The 21545-nt window shown below is 45.9% G+C and overlaps 1 protein-coding gene across 1 annotated transcript; it reads left to right on the plus strand.

Annotated features, from left to right (window-relative positions):
* Positions 1 to 4144: 4144 nt before the first annotated feature.
* LOC139330538 (tetraspanin-1) lies at positions 4145 to 19716 on the plus strand. Its single transcript, XM_070961497.1, has 8 exons — positions 4145 to 4215; positions 4602 to 4664; positions 9773 to 9979; positions 12350 to 12424; positions 16656 to 16754; positions 18118 to 18261; positions 19326 to 19409; positions 19504 to 19716. The coding sequence occupies exons 2-8, from the start codon at positions 4608 to 4610 to the stop codon at positions 19561 to 19563; spliced, it is 726 nt and encodes a 241-aa protein (XP_070817598.1). The 5' UTR covers positions 4145 to 4215; positions 4602 to 4607; the 3' UTR covers positions 19564 to 19716.
* The last annotated feature ends 1829 nt before the right edge of the window (positions 19717 to 21545 follow it).

Here is a 21545-nt window from a genome sequence, read left to right on the forward strand (position 1 = left end):
CAAATCATTTCCGTCACTTTGGTGTTTCTTCCTTATTAATGTCTTTCATATCAAAGTCCACAGTAAGTAGGTCAGCCCGGTCTGCTGTGAATTCTGCGTGTTAACTTTGTTAAATCAACAAAATGAGGACACGTTTTTAAAGAATGTATCTGCAGCGGCATCAAATATTTACACTGACGACATTTATTTGGATTTCCTGCAGCGTCCAAAACTAAAGCAGAATTAATATTTGTGTGATTACGTTCAACTCAAGCATCTTCGCTGGTTCAGGAAAGATCGTCATGATGTAATAAAAGAAGGAAGTGAACCTCGATTCTTCCACAATCATAATCAGTGTGACCCTCAGCAGGTCAATCGCACAGTGAGTCACGGCCAGACAGATAAACTGAATGTGGATCAGTGCACGTCCACCATCCACCCTCAAAACTCCCTTTAACTCCAGAGAGATTAAACTCCACAGCAGTCCGTGCAGCAGTTACGTTTCCTGCAAATCAGTTAGTCAGAACCACTGAGGAGAACATAGACGTCATTTTCAGAGCTCAGTGTGCAGCACACACCTGACACGACGAACAGACACCAGCAGGGTCACAGTGTGCAGATAAAACTGCTGAAGATGAAGAGTGTCACGCTGGAAACGAGGCAGCGGTGAACTGCGATGAGCGGACGCGCTCGGTTATGATGTGAGCATACAGATAAAACTGGACCGAGGTGGTCTGACGACACCGCCGTGTGATGACCTGCGACCCCCCGAGTCCACCGGGAGACCTGTGTTCATGTCATTCCCCATCTCTGTCTCTCTCTGCTGTCAGTTTCAATAAAGATGAAATTAAAAAATAATAAATTTCACATTAATATAATAACTCCAGGACTTTCAAAGGCATCCGTTCTGAAGGATCAAACTGAATAAAGAATACTGATTGGCCATTTGCAGGCGTCATTCAGACTTTTTGGGTATTAATTAGTAATATGAATAATTATTCATCAAGTATTATTCCCCTCTGATATTGACTAAACCTCCAGTGTCGAGAAAAGTTTCCAAGTGGACAAAAGCACGGAGTTAGAAGAGATTTCCATGTGTCAGCAGCAAACTGAGCTGCTGAGTGATGAACTCAAGCAATTCCTCATTTCCAGGCTGAAACTCGACCACGGATCCTCCGATCTGTTAACGAGCGCCAGGACCATTAAAGCTGCTGAGCACACACTGGATGATATTATATCAACCTTAAAATCAAGTGAAGGAATGAATCAGTGCTCACACGGGATTTACAAGGTATACATGTGGTGGCAGCCGCCCGGCAGCAGTAGATGTATAACTGTGGCAGCTGCCCTGGAGGGCCGCTGATAATACTCCATCTAACAGACCTCATTAAGGGACCCTTGTTTTTTACCTTCTCCATCTCACCCGAGATCTCCGCGGCCGTCACTTCTTTCATCAGAGGTGATGAAAAAGCAGCCGTCTAATCATTTCTTTTTCCACGCGCCATGTGCACGCGCGGCTGCAGATTATTAACGGTTTAATGGCTAACGAAGCCTGACAGGTGCTCCTCTCGCTGAGATTAAGGAGCGCTGGGTTAATGACGGTGTGGGTGAGATTGTCATAACTCACAATAAGGCCATTAAAGTGATATTACTGAGAAAGACTTCGGCTGATGTGGGCTCAACTCTCCAACAAGGTGGCATTGGGCGGAGGGCTGCGGCCATTTTTCAAAGTTTTCTTTTTTTTTTCTCTCTCGCCTGCAGCTCAGTGGAAATGGGCTTCAACTCAGGAAGACTCTCAGGAAGAAACAAGCGATGAGACAAAGGAAGCCGCTGGAAGCTGCACTCAGCCATGAAACACTGGTGTAAGGATGCAGAAAAACTGTCAACAACAACAACAGCAACAACATGTGCGATCAAACATTTAGCTGGAGCTTCAGATTTCTGCCATTTCAACGATCTGCCGCCTTAAAATGTGGCTAAAATTTCCACTTAATTAACAGCATCATAAGACGCTGACGACAAAAAGACCAACTGCTCCGGACAAAGAGGAGCACATTCCTCCACTCAGAGAAACACTCATCACCAGTTGAAGCTGCAGGACAACAATGAGGAAGAGGAGGCCCTGCCAGCCGGCTCTGCAGCTCACTACTCCCCTCTGGTGGTCAGCAGGGGTCACTGCAGCGTTCAGGAGCCAGAGGAACAAAGGAAGGAGGTGAACAATGGAGCGACTGCAGAAGGCAGCAGCAGAGCCACAGAGCTGCTGATTTTATGAGCAGATATTTGATTTACAGAAGTCAGCGGTTATGTTTTATCCTCTTAAACTGCATTTATTGTTTTTGTAATATCACACATGGAGTGCCTCAGACATTTAAACCTGCAGGTCATCTGCCTTTAATAACTTACCATAACTATAAATACAACAATAAAACAACTGTGGTCAGATTTCAAGTTTATGCATTTAATATCAAATAATTATAAGGAATCAGTCAGAGATGATGCACGACAACAGACTGCTGTACTTCATATCTACATAAAAACTAAGAAAATAATAAATCAATTAAAAAAATACGCAGTCAATGTGATTCTTTTTAATTCTACTGTAAACTTTTCTATTTAATGTCTCGTATGTCATATTTGGTTTGGATGTGAACAGTGGGGAATGTCGGGTTTTAAAAGCTTGTGCACATCTGTATGAATATGATTGGACGTTACAAGTCAGCTGGTAGCCAAGCTGCTGCAGAATGAGCCAATGACAGTGAAGCATGAATAAACTGAACGCTGTGCTCCATTAAGCTTTGCTCCATCATTCCAGTAAAAAGTGCCAAATTTAACTGCCTATAAAAAACATTAAATCACATAATTTACTTATATTTACTGACACAATGACTCCATTATGATTTTAAAGAAAATGATGCTACGATGCGACATCACCCAAATGCATGTTTAGTGAAGCTCATTAAACAGCAGTTAGCACAAAGCTTTTTAGCCTCTTTTAGCTGATTGTTTTGGATTTACAGCAGTTCAGGTTCAGCTCTGATAAACCTGCCCAGCACCAACCAGCAGACAGGTGGGTGGAGTTGGTGGAGACCAAACTAGAGCTAAAAGGAGAGTGAACACTGAGGTGGACACAAACTGGTGGACATCAGTCCAACTGATCGTTTCCTCCTTCAAGACTTTTGCTACGACCGTCAAGCTTTCCGTCCTCGCCTGGTGCTCATGCTAACGAGGCAGATTTTACATCGACATTCGTGGGATTTTTGAAACAGCGTGTTTTTGATTTCAGAGGAAAATAAAAGCAGACTTTCTAGCTGACGAGGAATTTCGCAGGTGAAATGACGGTCGCTGGCAGATTTCATCAGCAAGCTAGCTGATTAAGCGAATCTAAAACACTGCCTACAACAAGCTTTCCCGAAATCCAAAACAGAGCATGACAAAGCTATTAATGCTATTCTAAACTCTCACAGCATCCAGGACCTGCAGCAATGTGGACCAGATAAGACCTGGTGGATGTGCGAGTCATGATATAATGTAGATAGATAATGTTGATCTGTGTCTGCTGGATGTGTGGAAATCTGTTGTTTTAGCATCTGTTTGCTAAAATATCAACCACTTTAGACGCATTGAAGTAAACACTGCCAAAACAAGCCGGTGTGACAACATGTGAAGAGCTCGATCAGCTGCACTGAACACTGTTGTTTCGCACATTGTGACACCACAAGACAAACTCAACCTCATGTCCTCGTCTTTACAAATATCATGCAACATATCGCGTCACCTCCGGCTCGTCATGCGACTCTCCTGTCTCAGGTTTTGAGGATTACTCCTGTCTCTGCAGAGTCTGACAGGTGTACAGCAGAGATGCTGCAGAGGCGTCCTGTGCTGTGAATCTGTGTCGCGGTGTACCTGCAGGGGTCAGAGCTGCCACTCGAGCCTCTGCTCCCGCACCTGAGCAGCTTTCACCTGTATCGACCACACCCAGATCTCCGCTGGCTCCACCAGCGAGCCCGAGGAAAAGCCCTCATCAGATTTCTGATCTGCACCGCGGGCTCAGGCGCAGACTCGTCACTGAGCAGATATATTCAGACTCGGCGGCTCACCTGGGAACACCTGAGCTGCAGGGACAGAAACTCCTGCATCTTTTTTTATTCTTTAAGTGTTTTTACTTTCCAGACTTCAGAAACAGTCTGTTTAAATCTGCCTCACTCTGGATATAAAGAAATATTAGCTCACTGAAGGGTAAGATTTATATTCTCCGTGCCTTAATGTCTCTGCTACATGTAAACACTCCTTCCTAATGTGGCTTTCCCTCCCTATAGATCTCCCATTAGCAGATATCTCTCCTGTTTCTCACAGCTGTGTCTGTTATCATTAAGACTCATTGTCACAGATGCAATTTTCACAGTAATTTCGCTGGGATGTGGGCTTGATGTAATAGCACAGCATGAATGAGGAGATTGGCCACGTAGACTTTGTGGCCCGGTGTGTGTGTGTGTGTGTGTGTGTGTGTGTGTGTGTGTGTGTGTGTGTGTGTGTGTGTGTGTGCGTGTGTGTGTGTGTGTGTGAGATAGGTCTCGGCTGATGAAAGAGGAAATGCTATAATTTATCTTCTCCTTTTATTACAGATTAAAATGGGCTGCTTCACATTCGTCAAACTGATGATGGTCTTGTTCAACTTGCTTATCTTTGTGAGTATGTTTCCGCTCTGATTGCATGCTCACATATGAGGAGGGGGCTGGGGGGGGGGCATTGATTGTGTGAAATCTTTACAGGAAACATCACACAAATAAAAAGCAAACAAACGATATCTTGAACACACTGCAGGGGACATCATCTCATGTCGCCCTTCAGTGCAAACAGACACGTTACATAAACATCTCACCTCGCTGAGCCAGAGGACCTGAGCGATGCTCCTCTCTCCTCCACTTTCTCCCCACCGTAGCAATTTTCATCTCATTAACTTCAAAGGCTCTAATTTTGCCACCTACATCATCGGCTTAATGTTGATAACTAATGTGCTTTGTGAAATGGAGAGAAACTTTGGCATGGGTAAGCTGAATTTGCCCACCTGGGCTCCCGCTGTCACAGATGAAGCTCCCAGCACAAGTCATCATTTTCCTCACATTTCCCATTTCTGCCTGAGCGCCGCTGCTTGATGAATGCGGTGCGACAGCTCTAAAAGTCACAGCAGCTCGCTGATTATGATGTCCCCCCTTTGAAATGTTAGCCAGCAGAGCAGAAGGAGGAAATGACTCTTCAGATCATAAAGACGACGCTTTAATGCGAAACATCTCAGCCGCCGCATTTTAAGTTTGGTGCCACAACTTTATCTCGTCGTCATCAGAGGGGTCATCGGCGGTGGGAGCTGCGTTTAGAGAACTTATCTTTGGAGGAATTAACGGTTTTGTCTACATCCAATCATTCACAATCAATATCCTTCTGCGAATGTAAGTCGACTTCTTCTGCACCAACAACGTCGTGGTTTCTCTTCACTAAACGTCATGTTTACTGCTGTGTTCAAAAAGACCCGAATGTAGGACACTCAAACAAAAAGCCGGCTTCAGTAACAAAAGCTGACGCCGGTCGAAGAAAAACAGGCGGTCAATAAAAACTGATGGAGAGGAGAAGAAATACAGGAAACTGAAGTAACAGGAGCAACAAACGCAGACGAGCTGACAAACACGAGAGGAAAGACTGATGAAGGACAGGTGAAACCAATCTGCAGTCACAGAGAGACAAAAGTAAAGCAAAACACACGAGGAGAAACTCTTTCAGCATAAAACAGGAAGTAACTCGACTAAAACCACAAGCCATGACAAAAAAGAAGTGATACTGAAGTAATATTTCCTCCTTTATTGTCACGTTCACAGCAAAGTCTTCGACAAACGGTGCATCGAATGTTCTTTTAAGGCCAAACACAGACAGAAATAATAAGCTCAGATGTTTTTATGTGTGTCTTAACCAACACCTTATTAAAATAGACTTTTCTTTAACCACTCAGGACGAGCCGACGCCTTAACTCTCACCACAGTTTCACGTCAAGAGTGTCAACTGTGTCAGGGACCGTACGTGAGCTGTAGCTTAAAATAAGATTCAGTTAGTTTTCTCAAAGAGAAGAAGTAAAGGTGAGCAAAGCAGCAGAGGCTGACAGACAAAAGCTCACATTACTGAGACAAACAAGTTGAAATCTTTGGCTGTCAATCAAAAAGTGCCTCGGTGAGCAAACCGGCTGCGTCCAAATTCAAGAAACTTTGGAATAAATTCTCAAAGTGGCTGCTGTGACGACTGCACGCCTGCAAACTAACCAATCAGAACATGAGGCGAAGCGATGCTAAATGCAGCAATGAGCCACAGCTCTGCATGTCGCCGACCTCGTCCACACACCGCTGCCAAAGCTTGAATTAGCATTGTTAATGTGGTGGAGAGCCACCAGGCATTCATCACAGAGGCTGCAACGTGTGTGACGTGTGATGAACTTGTACAGTCTGTAGGCGCCTTTAGAGACGGCTTCAAATATAAACAGACAACGTCCAGATTTATTTATCCACACCAGCTGAGGAAGCTGTGGTCTCTTACTGTCATCCTGCATCTCAATTCCATTAATAAATCATCTTCTGAACATCTGGAAAGGAAACAGAGCCTATCAGAGACAGGGTGGTAACAGCGGGGCTAAATCAGTTGATTTAAGTTGTGGTTTTAGCTCCTTTCGTTTGCCGTGAGGTTTTGTTTCGCTGTTTTCTTGGAACAGATCTAAACGCATTCGAAAGCGTCTCCCTGAACGCGGCGTGTGAGCAGATCCTCGGTCGAGTGTCGGGACTTAATCAGATTGTCTGCTCGCGGTAATATGACCCATGGAGATGGGTTTTATACTCAGCTGACGTCTTTCTCATTCCAGCCCTTTCAAAGAGAACCAATTCCATTTCAATTGGGGAGGGATGGGCCCGTCCTCTTTTCTGCTCCTCTGTATCTTTCTATCTCCATTCACCTCCCCCTCTCTGGAGGCCGTGGCCTCCTATTCTGTAGCCTGTTATTCATTCGCTCTCTTCTAACCCTAATAGCTTATATTTCCCATCTCTGCAGACGGGACACTGCTTCTTCTTTCACCCCCTCTCTTTCAAAAGCCTCATTCACTTCCTCTACTTTTGCCATGTGGATGTTCAGCTGACATCCACCTGCATATGGCACACCATTAAAGGGATTAGCCATCTTAAAAAAGAAAAAAAAAGACAGCGTGCCAGCTATAATTATACCTGGTGAAGGATGATGATGGCACATATGGAGTTAGAGGGGGAATATGCTTGTCGTATCACATTTAGCTAACAGTGCAATGACGGCACCGAACCGATCGAAGAGAGAGACCTCGGAGTGAGAGGTGGGAGAGGCAGACAGGATGAAGGAGAGTAAAAAATAGATAGGAAGAGCGAGGCGGAGGTACAAAAGGTAGAGACGAGGAAAAGAGGGAGATGATTCCCAGAAGGGAGGCGTCAGCGTCTGACAGGAGATGTGGAGTGTCGGGGCCTGATGCGGAGCAGAGGGGCCCCCCCGACTGCCGCGAGTCTGATGGAGCCTGACAGACAATATCAGGTTTCAAACATGCTTTCTGCAGAGGAGGAAAGAAGAAATCACTCAGTGCGAGCGCAGGGAGGAAGGCACCGAGGGGCCGGAGGAGGATAAAAGGGTGGAAAAGGAGAGGAAGAGGAGGTCGGAGGTGGAGATGAGGAGGAAGGCAGAGAGATAATGACCGTGGGATGCGCCGCTTTCCAGCCTGTAATGGGAAGCATGTGGCACGGTTGTGATTTTGTTTGCTCTCAGCAGGTTTTACAGGTTTTCAGTTAACAGATTTCCATGAAGGCGACGCAGCGTCGTCTGATGCCTTCACAGACAGATTACAGTAACTCTCAAACAGAGGCCTTCATCACCCCAGACTGCAGCGCAGCCTAGTTTTAAAAGGGTTTACATTAGAGACAGGTCTTTACTTCTGTTTTTTAAATTAACATTAGTTTTCATTGTGTTTGTTATTTAAAAGAGACCCTGTTTTCTTATCTGCTCCCATTTCAGTTTCAATACAAACAAAACAATAAAATCCAATAACGTTGGCCACAGTGTGTTTCAATTCAACATAGACCCAAAGAAAAGGTTTCAGATGCATCTGGAGATTGATGCTCAGTAACCCTGTTTGAAGTCTGACAGACCTCTGTTCTGATCCGGGCTGAGCTGTTCATGAGGCCTGTGCTACCAAGCAGGATTTGGGGTTAGCGATGTAGCTTCAGGTTTAGCTGTGGAGCCTACTGACCAATCAGTTCTCTTGGAAAATGGCACCATCGCTCATAGAGGGTCTCTTTGGTGGGTAAACCAGCTTTCCCTGATGATGTTTCATATGAGACATGTCGCTTTGTGCCATCCTACAGCTGAGACCACTCAAAGCATCAGAGCCTTGCACTTGTACTTGTAATATATCAAAGTAAACCTACTCACTGCTTCGAATTATATTTTTATTTTCTATTTGCTCTGATTTGGCGCCACCAAGCTTCCAGCTGAATGAATGAGGCTAAAACTGTCATACACACCATAAGGACACATCAAAGCCCCACGTTAATTTAATGGAATAGACACGTAATTACAGCCAGACGCACTCCCTAATGCTCGAGCAGTGACGTTATAAGCCTGAATTTCCGCGTTCACTCGGTCAGAGGTTCCTCGACAGCTGTCCTTCCTGCATTTGGCAGCTGCAGTTGTGACGCTTTTAATCTGATTATGTGTTTAACTTATAGCTTGCTCACCATTTGTGCAATATGCCGCACTGCTGCCAGTAGACTTGTTCATGTTTGTGATTGGTCAGATGCTGCAAATACCAATTAGGCTCGATTAGGAAAACCTGAGGTGACGTACTGAGCTGATTACCGCTGTCATGTGACGACTGCGGCTAACAAAAAGGTATTCTGGGTTTGTTGAACTTGCTTCGTATTACCATCACCAAGTCTGTACCAGTCTGGGTCAGCTAGTGCTGCCAGTGAGGAAATGTTTGTGATTGAATCATCATGGTTAACTTTAGGACCACCAACGATGAAAATGCAGTAAACTCTGAAGCAGCTCGTGAGCCACAGCTCAGCAGACGAACTGAATCATTTCAGTGAGTGTAAAACTACAGAGTTAGCACAGACGTTTCAGTTTTCATTCACTTCCAGAGCAGAAACAAGAAGCATGTCTGTGTCCTTAGAGAAGAGGAAACATCTCCCCCCTCAGCAGTCCATGCAATAATCCCACAGCCCACCTCTGCACACCCCAAGGCTGCTCGATGCACTGGCATGATGATCGCTGAACGGCTTCTAGCCATTGTGCCTGTCTGACATGAGCGGGGAGGTAAAGGCAGTCATGGAAAAGGGCAGGCATTTCATTTAGAAAGGTAAAAAGAGGCTGAGCTGCTGCTTGGCCTCGATACATAATGGGAAGCCCGAGGCAGCACCTCCCGCCATCTCACAAAAGGAAGCCTCCTCTCTGAATGGAGGGAATGATATTGAGGTGTCATGGTGTCACAGAGGTAATACTAAGAGAGGGTTAGTGATGTAAGATGGCCTCTCATTTCCACAGCCTATTATCCGCTAAAGAGTTGCTGACCCCACCTGAATGACTGGCAGGCAAACAAATGATTGGCGCTTAACACGCCGTTGTTAAGTGTGGATTACGTCCTCGGTAAATCCACCTGGTCAATGTCGCTCTTTGATCATCGGCGGGGATCTGTGTGGCGCCTGCACGCCCTTGCATAGAATGTGCGGTGATCGTGTTTTCCCGCCTGCAGCTGGGCGGCCTGACCCTGCTGGCCATGGGGATCTGGGTGAGTGTGGACGGGAGCTCCTTCCTCCAGCTGCTGGGGCCGTTCTCCAGCCAGGCCATGCAGTTCGTCAACGTGGGCTTTTTCTGCATCGCCATCGGGGCCGTGCTGGTGCTGCTGGGGCTCCTCGGCTGCTGCGGGGCCCACAAGGAGAGCAAGTGTCTGCTGCTCACGGTAGGTGCAACAGCCCGTCGTTTAGAAAGTGTCACGCAGAGGCAAGCTGGTGCTGTGACGGAGGTTCACTTCACCAACGTGCCTGAGAGAGCAGGAAGACTCCGCTTCACTTCCTGTCTATTCACAAACCTGGTTTGGTTTTGCTGTATAGTTCTGGAAACTCAAACAGAGAGTCATCCCCTGCTCCAATCACTTTCAGGTAAGGTCACAGCTGTTCTCTCACTGGTTGCACAAAGGTCAGAGCAAACACGATGAAGTATCGCTTCAGCAACGTAAACTCTGAGGACCAGGCACCACCAAACGATGCGACGCTCGCCGCCTTCGCCACACTCAGAGGGAAACAACAATTCAAGCAGACAGAACACAATTCTGTCATGAACGTGAACAGATGAGGAAAAATGAAAGTGAAGGGAAGCAACAAGTATGACTGGATTTTCATTCATAGATGTAGCAATAAAACAGTTCTGACATCAGTCAGTTTGAGCGCTCACACAGATAAACTCCACACAAAAATAAGACGGGAGCTGCAGTCTCACAGCAGCAGGCAGCAGTTTCCATCAAGGACGCCCAGAAACACTGACTATACACAACCTGCCCGCCGCTAAACGGCACACACACACGGTTTGAGACTAACTGGTGAAGAAAGTGAAACATCTAGTCGCTAAAGAGCCAGATATTTCCCTCAGGAGGTGGTGGAGGTCTAACTAGAGCCACATGGGGAGCAGACACTGAACTCATCGTCAGCTCGACTCTGATGGGATGATGATGTCGCTCTGCGTCTGCTGAGGTTTGTGCTCCGTGGAAGATTTCTCAAGGTGTCTCCTAGTAAGACTTGAGATGGTAAAACTAAATCGGAAAACCAACGACGCCGTGAAGCCAAAGGGAGTCATTTCAGTCATCCGCTCCCGCGTTGTAAAAAGAGTTCAGCCGCTGACGATGTCGAACACCACAAATGATCACGTACGGCTTCATGAGGTGCTTTTACATCCAGTTTCTGCACATCCAGTATCTCAGCCATCGATGCATTTCCACCCGGCTCATCAGCGGCTCAGCTAATATCCACATCTGCTCCTCCTGCCTCATCCATACCGGCAGCACCACCAGCCCCCGAACAGTGTACATTATCATGCTCATTAGCGACAGGGCTAACTACCTCTCAGTTCACTGCAGTGAGTCTAATGAGGAGCACAGGCGGCACATTTCCCCCGCAGAGCCCCCATCATGCCCACATCTCCCATTGAGATGAATGATGACGGTGCAGCAGATCCATTCACTGACAGGACGCGGCTCGCGTTTGGCTCTCGTGAGAAACAGCTGAAACGGACTGAATAAAGAAGTGGACGAGCTGATAGAGAGGACCATTCGGGCTCTGCGTCCCCTCGCTGTCCCTCTGTGTCACCAGCCGAGCTTCATCAACAGTCAACACAAGGTGGATGGATATTCAGACGTGTTGCTGTTACGACTCTCACAATCAGCTTTTCAGACTCTGATGTTCAGTTATTTAACATTTACTTTGCGCTCTGCACTCGTAGGTCCAATTTAATCCAAAAAAAAAGAGCCAATCTTTGGCATTCAGATCTTAATCAGAGCAAATGTTGACAGAGGTGATGCAAATATCAGCGCATAAGGAACAGGTGTGCTCTCAAAGCCCAGGTAAACAGGAAACTCCACAGACTCTAAACATGAGCAGACATGCAGATACATCACAGATATGGTTTAGAGTCACTCTTCAAGTAAACGTCAAACTTTCGCTGATTCCTGCTCTGCAAATGTGACGATTTCCTGCTTTTCTCTGTCTCGTGTCACACGGACATCTCGTGCTGTTTGGACATTTTATGGACAAAACAAAAAAAGAAAACCATGAAAATAATCTTCAGATTAAACAGAAATGAAAATGAGCATTAGCTGCAGCCCTGATGTGATCATGACTGACAGAAATGATGCTCAGCGTTCAGAACATCAAGCTCAAACTGTAAATGAAAGACTTCATTGGACTGTAATTAATTTCTTGTCCACTGATTATTCTGCTGATTACTGTCTCGACTAAGTGATGAATTGTTTTGTCCATATATGACAGAAAATAGAGAAAAAAGCCTGTGATAACTTCCCACAGTGATATATTCAACCAACCAACAATCCCCAAATACTCAGTTTACATTTGATGTGACAAAATATGAAGAAAATCTTCATATTTAAGAAGCTTCAATCAGCGGATATTCAGCGTTTCAGCTTGATAAATGATCAAAAGCTGATCATCAAGGTAGCTGCAGATTAATTTTTCTGTTGAGGCCAATTCATTAATCAGCTCTAGACTTTTTCAGGTGAAAGTTTTCCGTCATTAAAGCGTCTCCTCTTCGTCCCTCCCTGCAGTTCTTCTCCATCGTCCTCATCATTTTCATCGCTGAGGTGGCGGCTGGAGTCGTGGCTCTGGCCTACTCTTCATTTGTAAGTTCCCCACTTCAGCTCTTCCTCTTTCTTTTCATCCAGCGCCTCATCGCAGCCCCTCCCTTCTCCTCCTCCTCTTCACTCCCTTTCCTTTGTCTCTTAATGCTCCTCGTCCCTCCTCGTCTCTCACCGTCGCCCTCTCACCTCCTCGTCCCACTCTCTGGATTTTATCTCCATGTAAATTCTCCATTATAGCCGCGGCCATCATTGAATTACTGGCTTCATGTCCGCCTCACTACATTCGGCTACTTAATGACTCCGGGATAGCCCCGGGCCGTGTGCGCTGTCCCTAACTTCGAGCAATTTATTATTCTGGAATATTGAAGCTAAAGCATTTTATATGCAAAACAGCCTATTTACATATGTGTCCCCCTCTCCCACATGCACACACATGCTCCATTTCCATTTAGTGCCACCTATAATAATTACGATGATTTCAAATGAGCTGGGAGGTTAGAGAAGACTGCAATCCTTATCAAGAACACAGAAAGTGGACTTTTTTATCCAATCAGAGGATGTAGCAGAGGAGCGGCAGAGGTAATCTCATCCACGTCCATCTGCAGGGACGAGCTGATGAACACAGGAGTGGACTCAGTCTGGCAATTTGATTTGTCTCTACTGGTATTGTTGGTAAACCAGTTTGAGCAGCAGCAATCTTACTGTTCCAAATCTGCCGTGGGAGCACGAGTTCAAGGTTCAGGCTGATTTTCTAGAAGCTCTTCGAAGATACAAGCTCACAGACAGGAGTGGATTTCTATTAGAGACGGGCCAATATTTCAGATTTTTAGGAAAGTGAGCTTTTTAGGACTCGGCTAGACACAAATGATGTTTTTGTTTTGCAGTGTGCAGATCTTTATCCAACGGTTTCTGGTCCAGTTTGATCCTCAGAGTACCTGCTCTCACACAAAGACGTGAGTGTGTGTGTGTGTGTGTGTGTGTGTGTGCACGTGTCCTTGGAGGCTGAGTTGGTAGCACTGCTGCTGCTGCTGCTGCTGCTGCTGCTGCTGCTGCTGCTGCTGCTGCTGCTGCTGCTGCTCAGGCAGTTTTGTTGGGATAAATCTGCCCCATCTCTCGCCTGTCATCTAAGAAAGCCGAGCTAACCAAGGCGAGTGATGTAAACATCATCATGTGAGAGGTGAGCGGCCAGCACGCCGCCGCAGAGAGAGAGCGAGGCCTGGGCTATTGTCTAAAGCTCAATGAAATGCAAGACATAACTCACAGATTTGTCTTCCTTAAGGAGATCGTAGATATGGTTTAGAGTCAATTTAACGCTCTGTTTGTTAGCTTCAGCATCATCTGTTCATTACAAACACAAAGGACACCGTCCGTTCCATCACGGATGTGAGCGCGCGAGAGCAGCTGTCCATCTCCTGCTTTTGATAAGAGTCAGTAAACACAATGGCATCAGAATAATGAATATGGACAATATACGTCTAATATGCATATATATAACGCCTGTGTCCGTGCAGTAAGTAAGAGACAGAGGCGTACACAATGAGAGGAGACAATAAATAAAGCGTAGATCTATTCCGTCCTACTTATCTGCAGCATAAATCTGCCTTTTGGCCACCGGCCTTCGCAGCTCGTCTCACCAAAGAGCCAATAACCTTCAGGTGGTCGGAATAACTGAGATTTAATAAGCAATCCCAGCAGGCATTATGAGAGGCCGTCAGTGGTCATGGTTGTTCTTCCTCCGCCAAGTGATTCGGAAGTGACCAGGGTGGAGATTTATTACCGGGGCTGATGCCGACTTGGCGGCGGATGAATGAAATAGATGTGATGTGACATTTAATGAATCACAGCGACCTCCGTGTACAGTAAAGGAATGTACCCTCAAACCTGATCCAATACAGATTTCTGCTGGCTTTAATATTTCATAAGGCTCAAATTAATAATGATCTTGTGTGTGCGCAGTTTTCTACATGCTCAGGATTAACTTTTTGTGCTTTCCAGCTGCACCACCAACAATGGAAAACATGTATCACTCATGATGGACCCACAGAGATTTATATAGCTTCCCTCGGCGCTACGGGCCAGTTTAGCGTCTTTCAGCTCATTGTTTTGGTTTTAAGCTCTAATAAAAGCTGCTGTGCGCGATCCATCCAGCACCAAACACCGTCACGCACAGCAGACGCGATCAGTGACGAGCGAGCGATCATAAAGGAGCATTTAGCTGACGGCTTCCTCAGGGTGGAGGCCAAAAACAGAGCCATCCTCCATCAGCTGCCCACAGTTAAAGATTTCTAAGCCAGGTCACAGATACAGTACGATCAGAGGCGGTGGACCCTGACGTGACACAAATGAAAACTACATTTATTCTATTTCAATACACACACTGAGCAGGAGATGCTTTTTATGCAGATGGTCAGACGGTCTTCTGATTCTGACAGATTATCAGGGATTTTTCAGCTGATGCTTCGGTAGTAACGTTAATGCGACTTATGACCGACGCCGGCGAGCTTTGCCTTCTCGCAAACCACCGCTCAGCTGAACGTAATCAGGGTTTCATTTATTGCTATTCCTCTTAAGAACAACAACCAATTAGCAGGCAGCGAGCCGCTGCACTAAACCATATTGATAATTATTTCAAATACAGCAATACGCTGTAAAGCAGCGAGAGGTCGATAACGCATGAAGCTGGAGATTTCCATCGCGCGTGTAGAAGGTGTTCACTGCTGTATTGATAGATGTGTTATCGCCTCCTGCCTCGCTGTGCTGTGTGTCACTGCAGGCTTTGTCCTGCCTGTGTGTGTGTGTGTGTGTGTGTGTGTGTGTGTGTGTGTGTGTGTGTGTGTGTGTGTGTTTGTAGGAGGCCATTTCAGTGTGTAAGCATGCGAGTGTGTGTTTAACGGGATGTGGTGAGGCGCGGGGCCGAGTGACAGTGATGAATTAGCTGGCTGGTAATAACCCCCTCTGATCTCAGCCGCTCTCCCTGCTTCTTGGGGGGCACTTTTAATTGTGGCATGTATCCCAGCATCCCCTCGGGCATCTCGCAAGTCTGCCCCCTTCACTGTACACACACACACACACACACACACACACGCCGGAGAAACAACACACACTTTCAGACACACATGGCCACATGCACATACAGTCAACCACACACTCTCCCTCCTCATCAAATGGGTCTTTGTGTGACTGTACGCGACGGGATTATTAATCAAAACCGAAAAAGCAGACTGAGGAGGCGGAGGAGGTGGAGGCGGGAGGTGGAGGAGGGCTAACCTACGTGCTTGTGAGGGAATTCTCTCACAACAAAAGACTCTCCACCTGCCTGAAATACAACCTGCCTCTTTGCACTTTGGATAAACACAAATAGCAGACAAAACGTGTCCTGACCAAAGCCATCAGGAGCATCAATATATATGTAAATGCCACCGCCGACACCCCCCCACCCCCACCCCCCCCACCCCCATCCCCAACCATAAAAAGGAGAAGAAGAATGGAGAATAATGGCTCGGTCAACTTTTGATTTATTTTCATTTTTCCCGGTGCCAGGTCAGGGCTGTTTATTTCCCAGGTGCTTTGTGCGAGAGGAGATTTATTTAATTTCTGATGAATAGGAGACTCCAGGAGAATTACCTCCAGCCTGTGAAATCAGCTGCACTGTTTTATTTTCATGGGCTTTCAGAGCGCGGTGTGTGTGTGTGTGTGTGTGTGTGTGTGTGTGTGTGTGTGTGTGTGTGTGTGTGTGTGTGAATCTGACAGTCATGTGTTTCTAAATCGGGGGTGTATTTGCATGGACAGACCTCTCGTCCACACTGTGGACTCTTAAAGACAGAGACGGCGTGTTGGGCTGGTTTCACCTGTGGGGCAGCCAGGCTAGTGTTCTGGAACGGGAGGAAATTTTGGAAAAATTCCCACTTTTTTGGAAACTGGGGACACTTTCGGTTGGTAAGTGAGGACATTTTGAACGAGTGAAGGCGTTTTTTTTTTTTTTTTTGGAAAGTCACCTCATTCTTTCATAAGTTAGGACATTTTAAAAAGTGGGGACAAGTTCGGCCAAGAGACACTGAACAATGAGGACAAATCTGGCAAGTAAAGACATTTTGGAAAATGAGGATATTTCTGGGCAGAGAACACAGAAGTGACTTTGTTTTAGGGCCAAAGTTCAGGTGAAGGTCAACGGTAGTACATACTGTTAATGTAAGCCTTTGTGTGTGTGTGTGTGTGTGTGTGTGTGTGTGTGTGTGTGTGTGTGTGTGTGTGTGTGTGTGTGTGTTTTCCTCAGGCTGAGGGGATCCTCCGAGCGTGGGCGACCCCTGCCTTACAGAAGGATTACGGCAGTGATCCTGTGGTCACTAAGATCTGGAACAGCACCATGACAGAGGTGCAGTGTTTCTGCTGTCCTGCACGTTGTCCCACGGTTTTCTCTTTGTTTGTTTGTTTGTTTGTACTCTCACTGGTTTTGTCTTCGCAGCCATTGTTTACACTTCCTCTCGATGAATACTGAAGATCATCCCTCACAGTCAAACTTCAGTCATTCTACATTATTTATATGAACGTCATGTTTCTGTGCATGCTGCAGTAACGAGCCACGTTTCCACCAAAGCCCTGCATCCACACTCCACAGCACAAACACTGCAGCACAATCAGAGCAGTGCTGTCAGTAGAAATAAACTTCCCCATTTTGCACAAAGAGGAAATTATGTGCAGCAACAAACACTGCTGCCAGGAGCTGATTCAAAATATACAAACAGCAGTGAAAAATACTGGTTTATGTTGCATCATGTGAACATCGTACGCACATGTGCACGCGTGTTTGCTACTACAGCAGGTTTTAACACAGTTGATAGTGTAATTTAATGGGTCATATTCTAAATGGAAGTTGATATTAATGGTTTTGGTATTCCAGCGCTCCTCCTCAGTCTGCATGCTGGCATGTCTACGTTAGCGTGAGCGCGGCCAATATGTACAAATGTGCAGAATTACTGTAGTATCTAAAGGACGATGCAGAGTTTAAGTAATCGGACGCACTGTGACGGCGCTCTGCTGCTGCTGCCTACAGCTTCAGCGCAAAGCTAAAATTCCTGAATCGAAATCAAACAAAAGCCATAAAAGAAGCTCAGCTCTACTCACCGAGCGTAACATCCGTCGGCCTTTGTCCGTCAGCTCACCTGCACACAACAGCTCCGGTCAAGGTAGCTCAGGGAGCCTCCATCCGTTATCTGAACTCAGGTGCTGAAAAGGAACTTTTCTTCTCATTAGGACGGGTTAACAATACGTTGACTCTAACAAAGCTCTCAGGCAGCGTCAGACCTTGTGTCATTGAATCCAGCCAAGTAGATAATTTCAGTTTCAAGTCAATTGAATTAAGTTGTAAAACAGTAACTTCAGACTTTTCAATGGCTGAATGCTAAAGCTAACAAACAAACGACCTGTGAATGCAACACAGACTGATCTGTTCTCAAAGCACAGGAATACAGAGCAACAGCTGAGCCGGTAGCATGAACTCACCAATGCAGCAGCAGCAGCAGCAGCAGCAGCAGCAGCAGCAGCAGCAGCAGCAGCAGCAGCAGCAGCAGCAGCAGCAGCAGCAGCAAGGTTCTTAGGAAACTTTAACAGGAATAGGTTTACTTGTGTGGGGATGGATTATTGTATTATCCAAAAACCACATCGACGTGCACAAAACACTCCTCTCAAGAGTTTTCCTGCCGCGTGACGGTGACAATGTGTTTTCCGCCCTCATCCAGCTGAAGTGCTGCGGTTTCACCAACTTCACAGACTTTGTGGGCTCTGAGTTTGAAAAGGAGAACGGAGGCAGTCTGCCGCCCAGCTGCTGCTGGACCCACAGCGCCCCCTGTACGCCGGCCGAGGCGGAGCGCAGCGCAGTGCAGGTGAGATGGACAAACACGCTGTGTTCACTGACAGCAGTTTCCAGAAATGTCTCTGAGTTCATGTGTTCATCTCCCTCATCCAGTCATGTGTTCACAAAGTGGTGAACTCGCTCCATCCTCTATGAACGACTGAGCCTTTCATACCAATCACGATCCTCTCACCTGTCACCAGTGAGCCTGTTTACCTGTGGAACGATCCAAACAGGTGTTTTTGGAGCGTTCCACATCTTTCAGTCTGTGAAACGAGTCGCTACATCAGATTCACAATAAGAGATATTTACAGAAATCAACAAGGCTGATGAGGAAAAACATTAAATATACATTATATGTGCTGTTTTCAGTCGAGCTGACGTCAAAAGGATTAACAAGTCGTCACATCATCCGAACTTTTTTGGATTCAGAGTTGCATTAGACACCTTTAGTTTGACCCATATGTAAATAATAAAGTGGTAACTGAGTGTCCCTCTAATTCTAAGTCATTTATTCAGGCACTAAGAGTCTGCAGCCAATAGAGAGAGGCACTGAGCTAAATGCTAATGTTAGCATATATTAGCATGGCAGCAAACGTCTGCAACACCTCAGCACAGCTGGCCAAAAAGGAAAGTTCCACAAATGATTGGACGCCTGGTTCTGAAGCTATTTGAGCATCGGACATGTAGGTCTGGTGTTTACCGCGTTCATCGCTCCGGTTTAGCGCGTTAGCATGCTAACATTCACTAACGAGAGGAGTCACCTGGCTTGTAAGTCGTCCTGAGCACACGGCACTTTTGGAAAATGGAAAAAAAAAGACAAAGCACTAACTGAAAGTAGAGCTAATTTGATTTGAGTGTCTTTGTTTTTGCAGGTATTTGGTATAAATATTAAAGTACTGGATAAATGAAAATTCTGACCTGATAACAGGAACATAAATGTCTTATGAGCACCTTACTTTCTACACGTTTATGTTATACGTGTATATTCCATAACAGTGAAAGTATTTTTGTCCACCGGTGCCTTCACTTGTTGTCTGTTGTGGGATTTATGTCCGTTAGTCAAGGCTTCGTTATATTTCGCTTCCTCCTCAGGGCTGTTTTGAACACATCCTGCAGAACCTCAAAGAGCACGCCAACGTCGTGGGAGGCATCGCGGCGGGAATCGGAGTCTTAGAGGTAAATCTTAAAGAGCTTAAAGAGCCCCAGTCAACAAACGCATCTCCTCTTATGAGTCAGTCTGGTCTTGGTAAAAAATAAAGTCTTGTTTCAGATCGCTGCCATGATCGTGTCCATGTACCTGTACTGCCACCTGGACAACAGAGTGAGCTGAGAGTCGTTCAGGGACGACGTGTCAGGAATCACTGGACAGACGCATCTCGTGTGGGTTCATGTTTCATCAGAGTTATTTAAAGCATTATCATTTAGGATATTTTCTTCTCTTTCTGCTCCCTCCTTGTCCAGGGAGACGCCTCCTTTTACTACAAAGTCACACTGAGATGAAAAGAATCTGGGATTTGATATTTAGAGAAAAGGTTTAAAAGCACCTGCAGTGTAAATATTTCATGTTTGCCAATAAAGTCTGTCAGACATTATCCACTGAGCGCTGGCTCTCTGGCCTCATCCTTCCGTTCATTGCTCTTTTATGGATCTTCAGACTATTCAGATATGAAAATGGATCAAATGACTGTTTGTCATGAAAGCTGTCACTTGTAGCGAACACGACAGTTATCACCGGCTGAAGAAAGTGGAGCTTTAGCAGCTGACGTTGTTCTCGGGAGCTGGTGGAGACCAAACTAGAGCTAAAAGGACTCCGATTATCGTGCTGACATTTCATGATAAAAAGCTGCAAAACGATCCAAAATGACCACAACGAAACTCAAAACTAACTACTTTACGTATTCAAAGCCTGTTTTCTTTATATGACGACAAAACAAACGGAAGAGTTCAGCACATCCTTTGTCCTGTGTGCTAGTCATGAACGTCCATCTCCTGCCCTTGAACACTGCATGAATCATGACACAAAACTGAGCAAACGTTGACCAATGAAAGGCCTGTCAATGGAGAGGAGGCGGGGCGTTTCAAGCACTGCAGCAGGTTTTCCATCGCTCCTGAATCACTGCTTCATTCACAGATCGTCGACCGGCAAAACAGCTGTTTCTGAGGGCGACGTAGCAATAAAGCTCATTCAAAGTGCATATTTGAGAGAGAGGAACGGCAGGAAGAGGAAGACACCAACAGGAAGAGGAAAGAGGAAAAGATCCAAAGGGGTTGGAAGTACAACATAAAGACCGATGCTTCAGAGGACATGTTGTGAGGTCATAATGTAGTCAAAGGTTTCCGAGACGTCACTCTTAAAGCTGCAGGAGTCAATGTTTTCATATGAAATGTGAACACATGAACGTGAAGGCAAAGCCAGCGAGCATCGGATGAGAGTCAAACATCTGCAGCAGCGCGCAGAAGGTTTCATTTCCTTTTCTTTTAGCGTGAAATGACATAAAAGACTCGAGGCTGAGGTGACTTAGACATCAGAGGAAGGAACGAAACGTGCATTTATCAAGACAAAGCGAACGTGTTGACGCTGAAACAACATGGCCGTGGATTTATTTTAGACACAGAGAGGCTGAGGGACGCTCATGAAGTTCAACAAAGGCAAATGGACTGTGTGGACGGCTCCTCTGCAGTCTGACAACCACCCACAGCGCTTCTTTACAACACAGGTCTGCACTCACACATCACACATTATGAGAATCGACCATTCACACACACTTCAGGGTTCAGCATCTCGCCATGGACATGCAGACCGCCGAGGAGGCCGGGGATCGAACGAGGGGGCGACCACAATAATAACATAATAACTGCATGTGTGTCATGTGAAGGGGAGGGGGTGTGTAAGTGTAAATGTGTGTGTGCGTATGAAGGGAAAGATAATAACAACCATAAAAAAAGACATAAAAACGCAGCAATAATGTGAGCGGAGTCCCACTAATGTGAAACATCTGCATGTGCACACAAGCACCTTTCAGCTTTAGCTCATTTAACTTTATCTTTTCCCACTGTTGTCCTTTTTTATGTGTTAAATCACACAATAACACAAAGGAAGCTTTGCTGTGTTATTTGTTCTGCTGTGATCAGACGCTCACGTCCGCGAGGCCGGGCGAGGAGACGGACCCGCTCGCTCCTCCATCCAATTATAAGAGTGCGAGGTATTTAGAGTTAAATCCGTCATCATCTCATTGCTGCTGAGCTCCATGTTTAACAATAACCCCCAGCTGTCTCTCACACACACACACACACACACACACACACAAAATC

This window comes from Chaetodon trifascialis, chromosome 4, assembly GCF_039877785.1.
Source record: "Chaetodon trifascialis isolate fChaTrf1 chromosome 4, fChaTrf1.hap1, whole genome shotgun sequence".
Lineage (NCBI taxonomy): Eukaryota > Metazoa > Chordata > Actinopteri > Chaetodontiformes > Chaetodontidae > Chaetodon > Chaetodon trifascialis.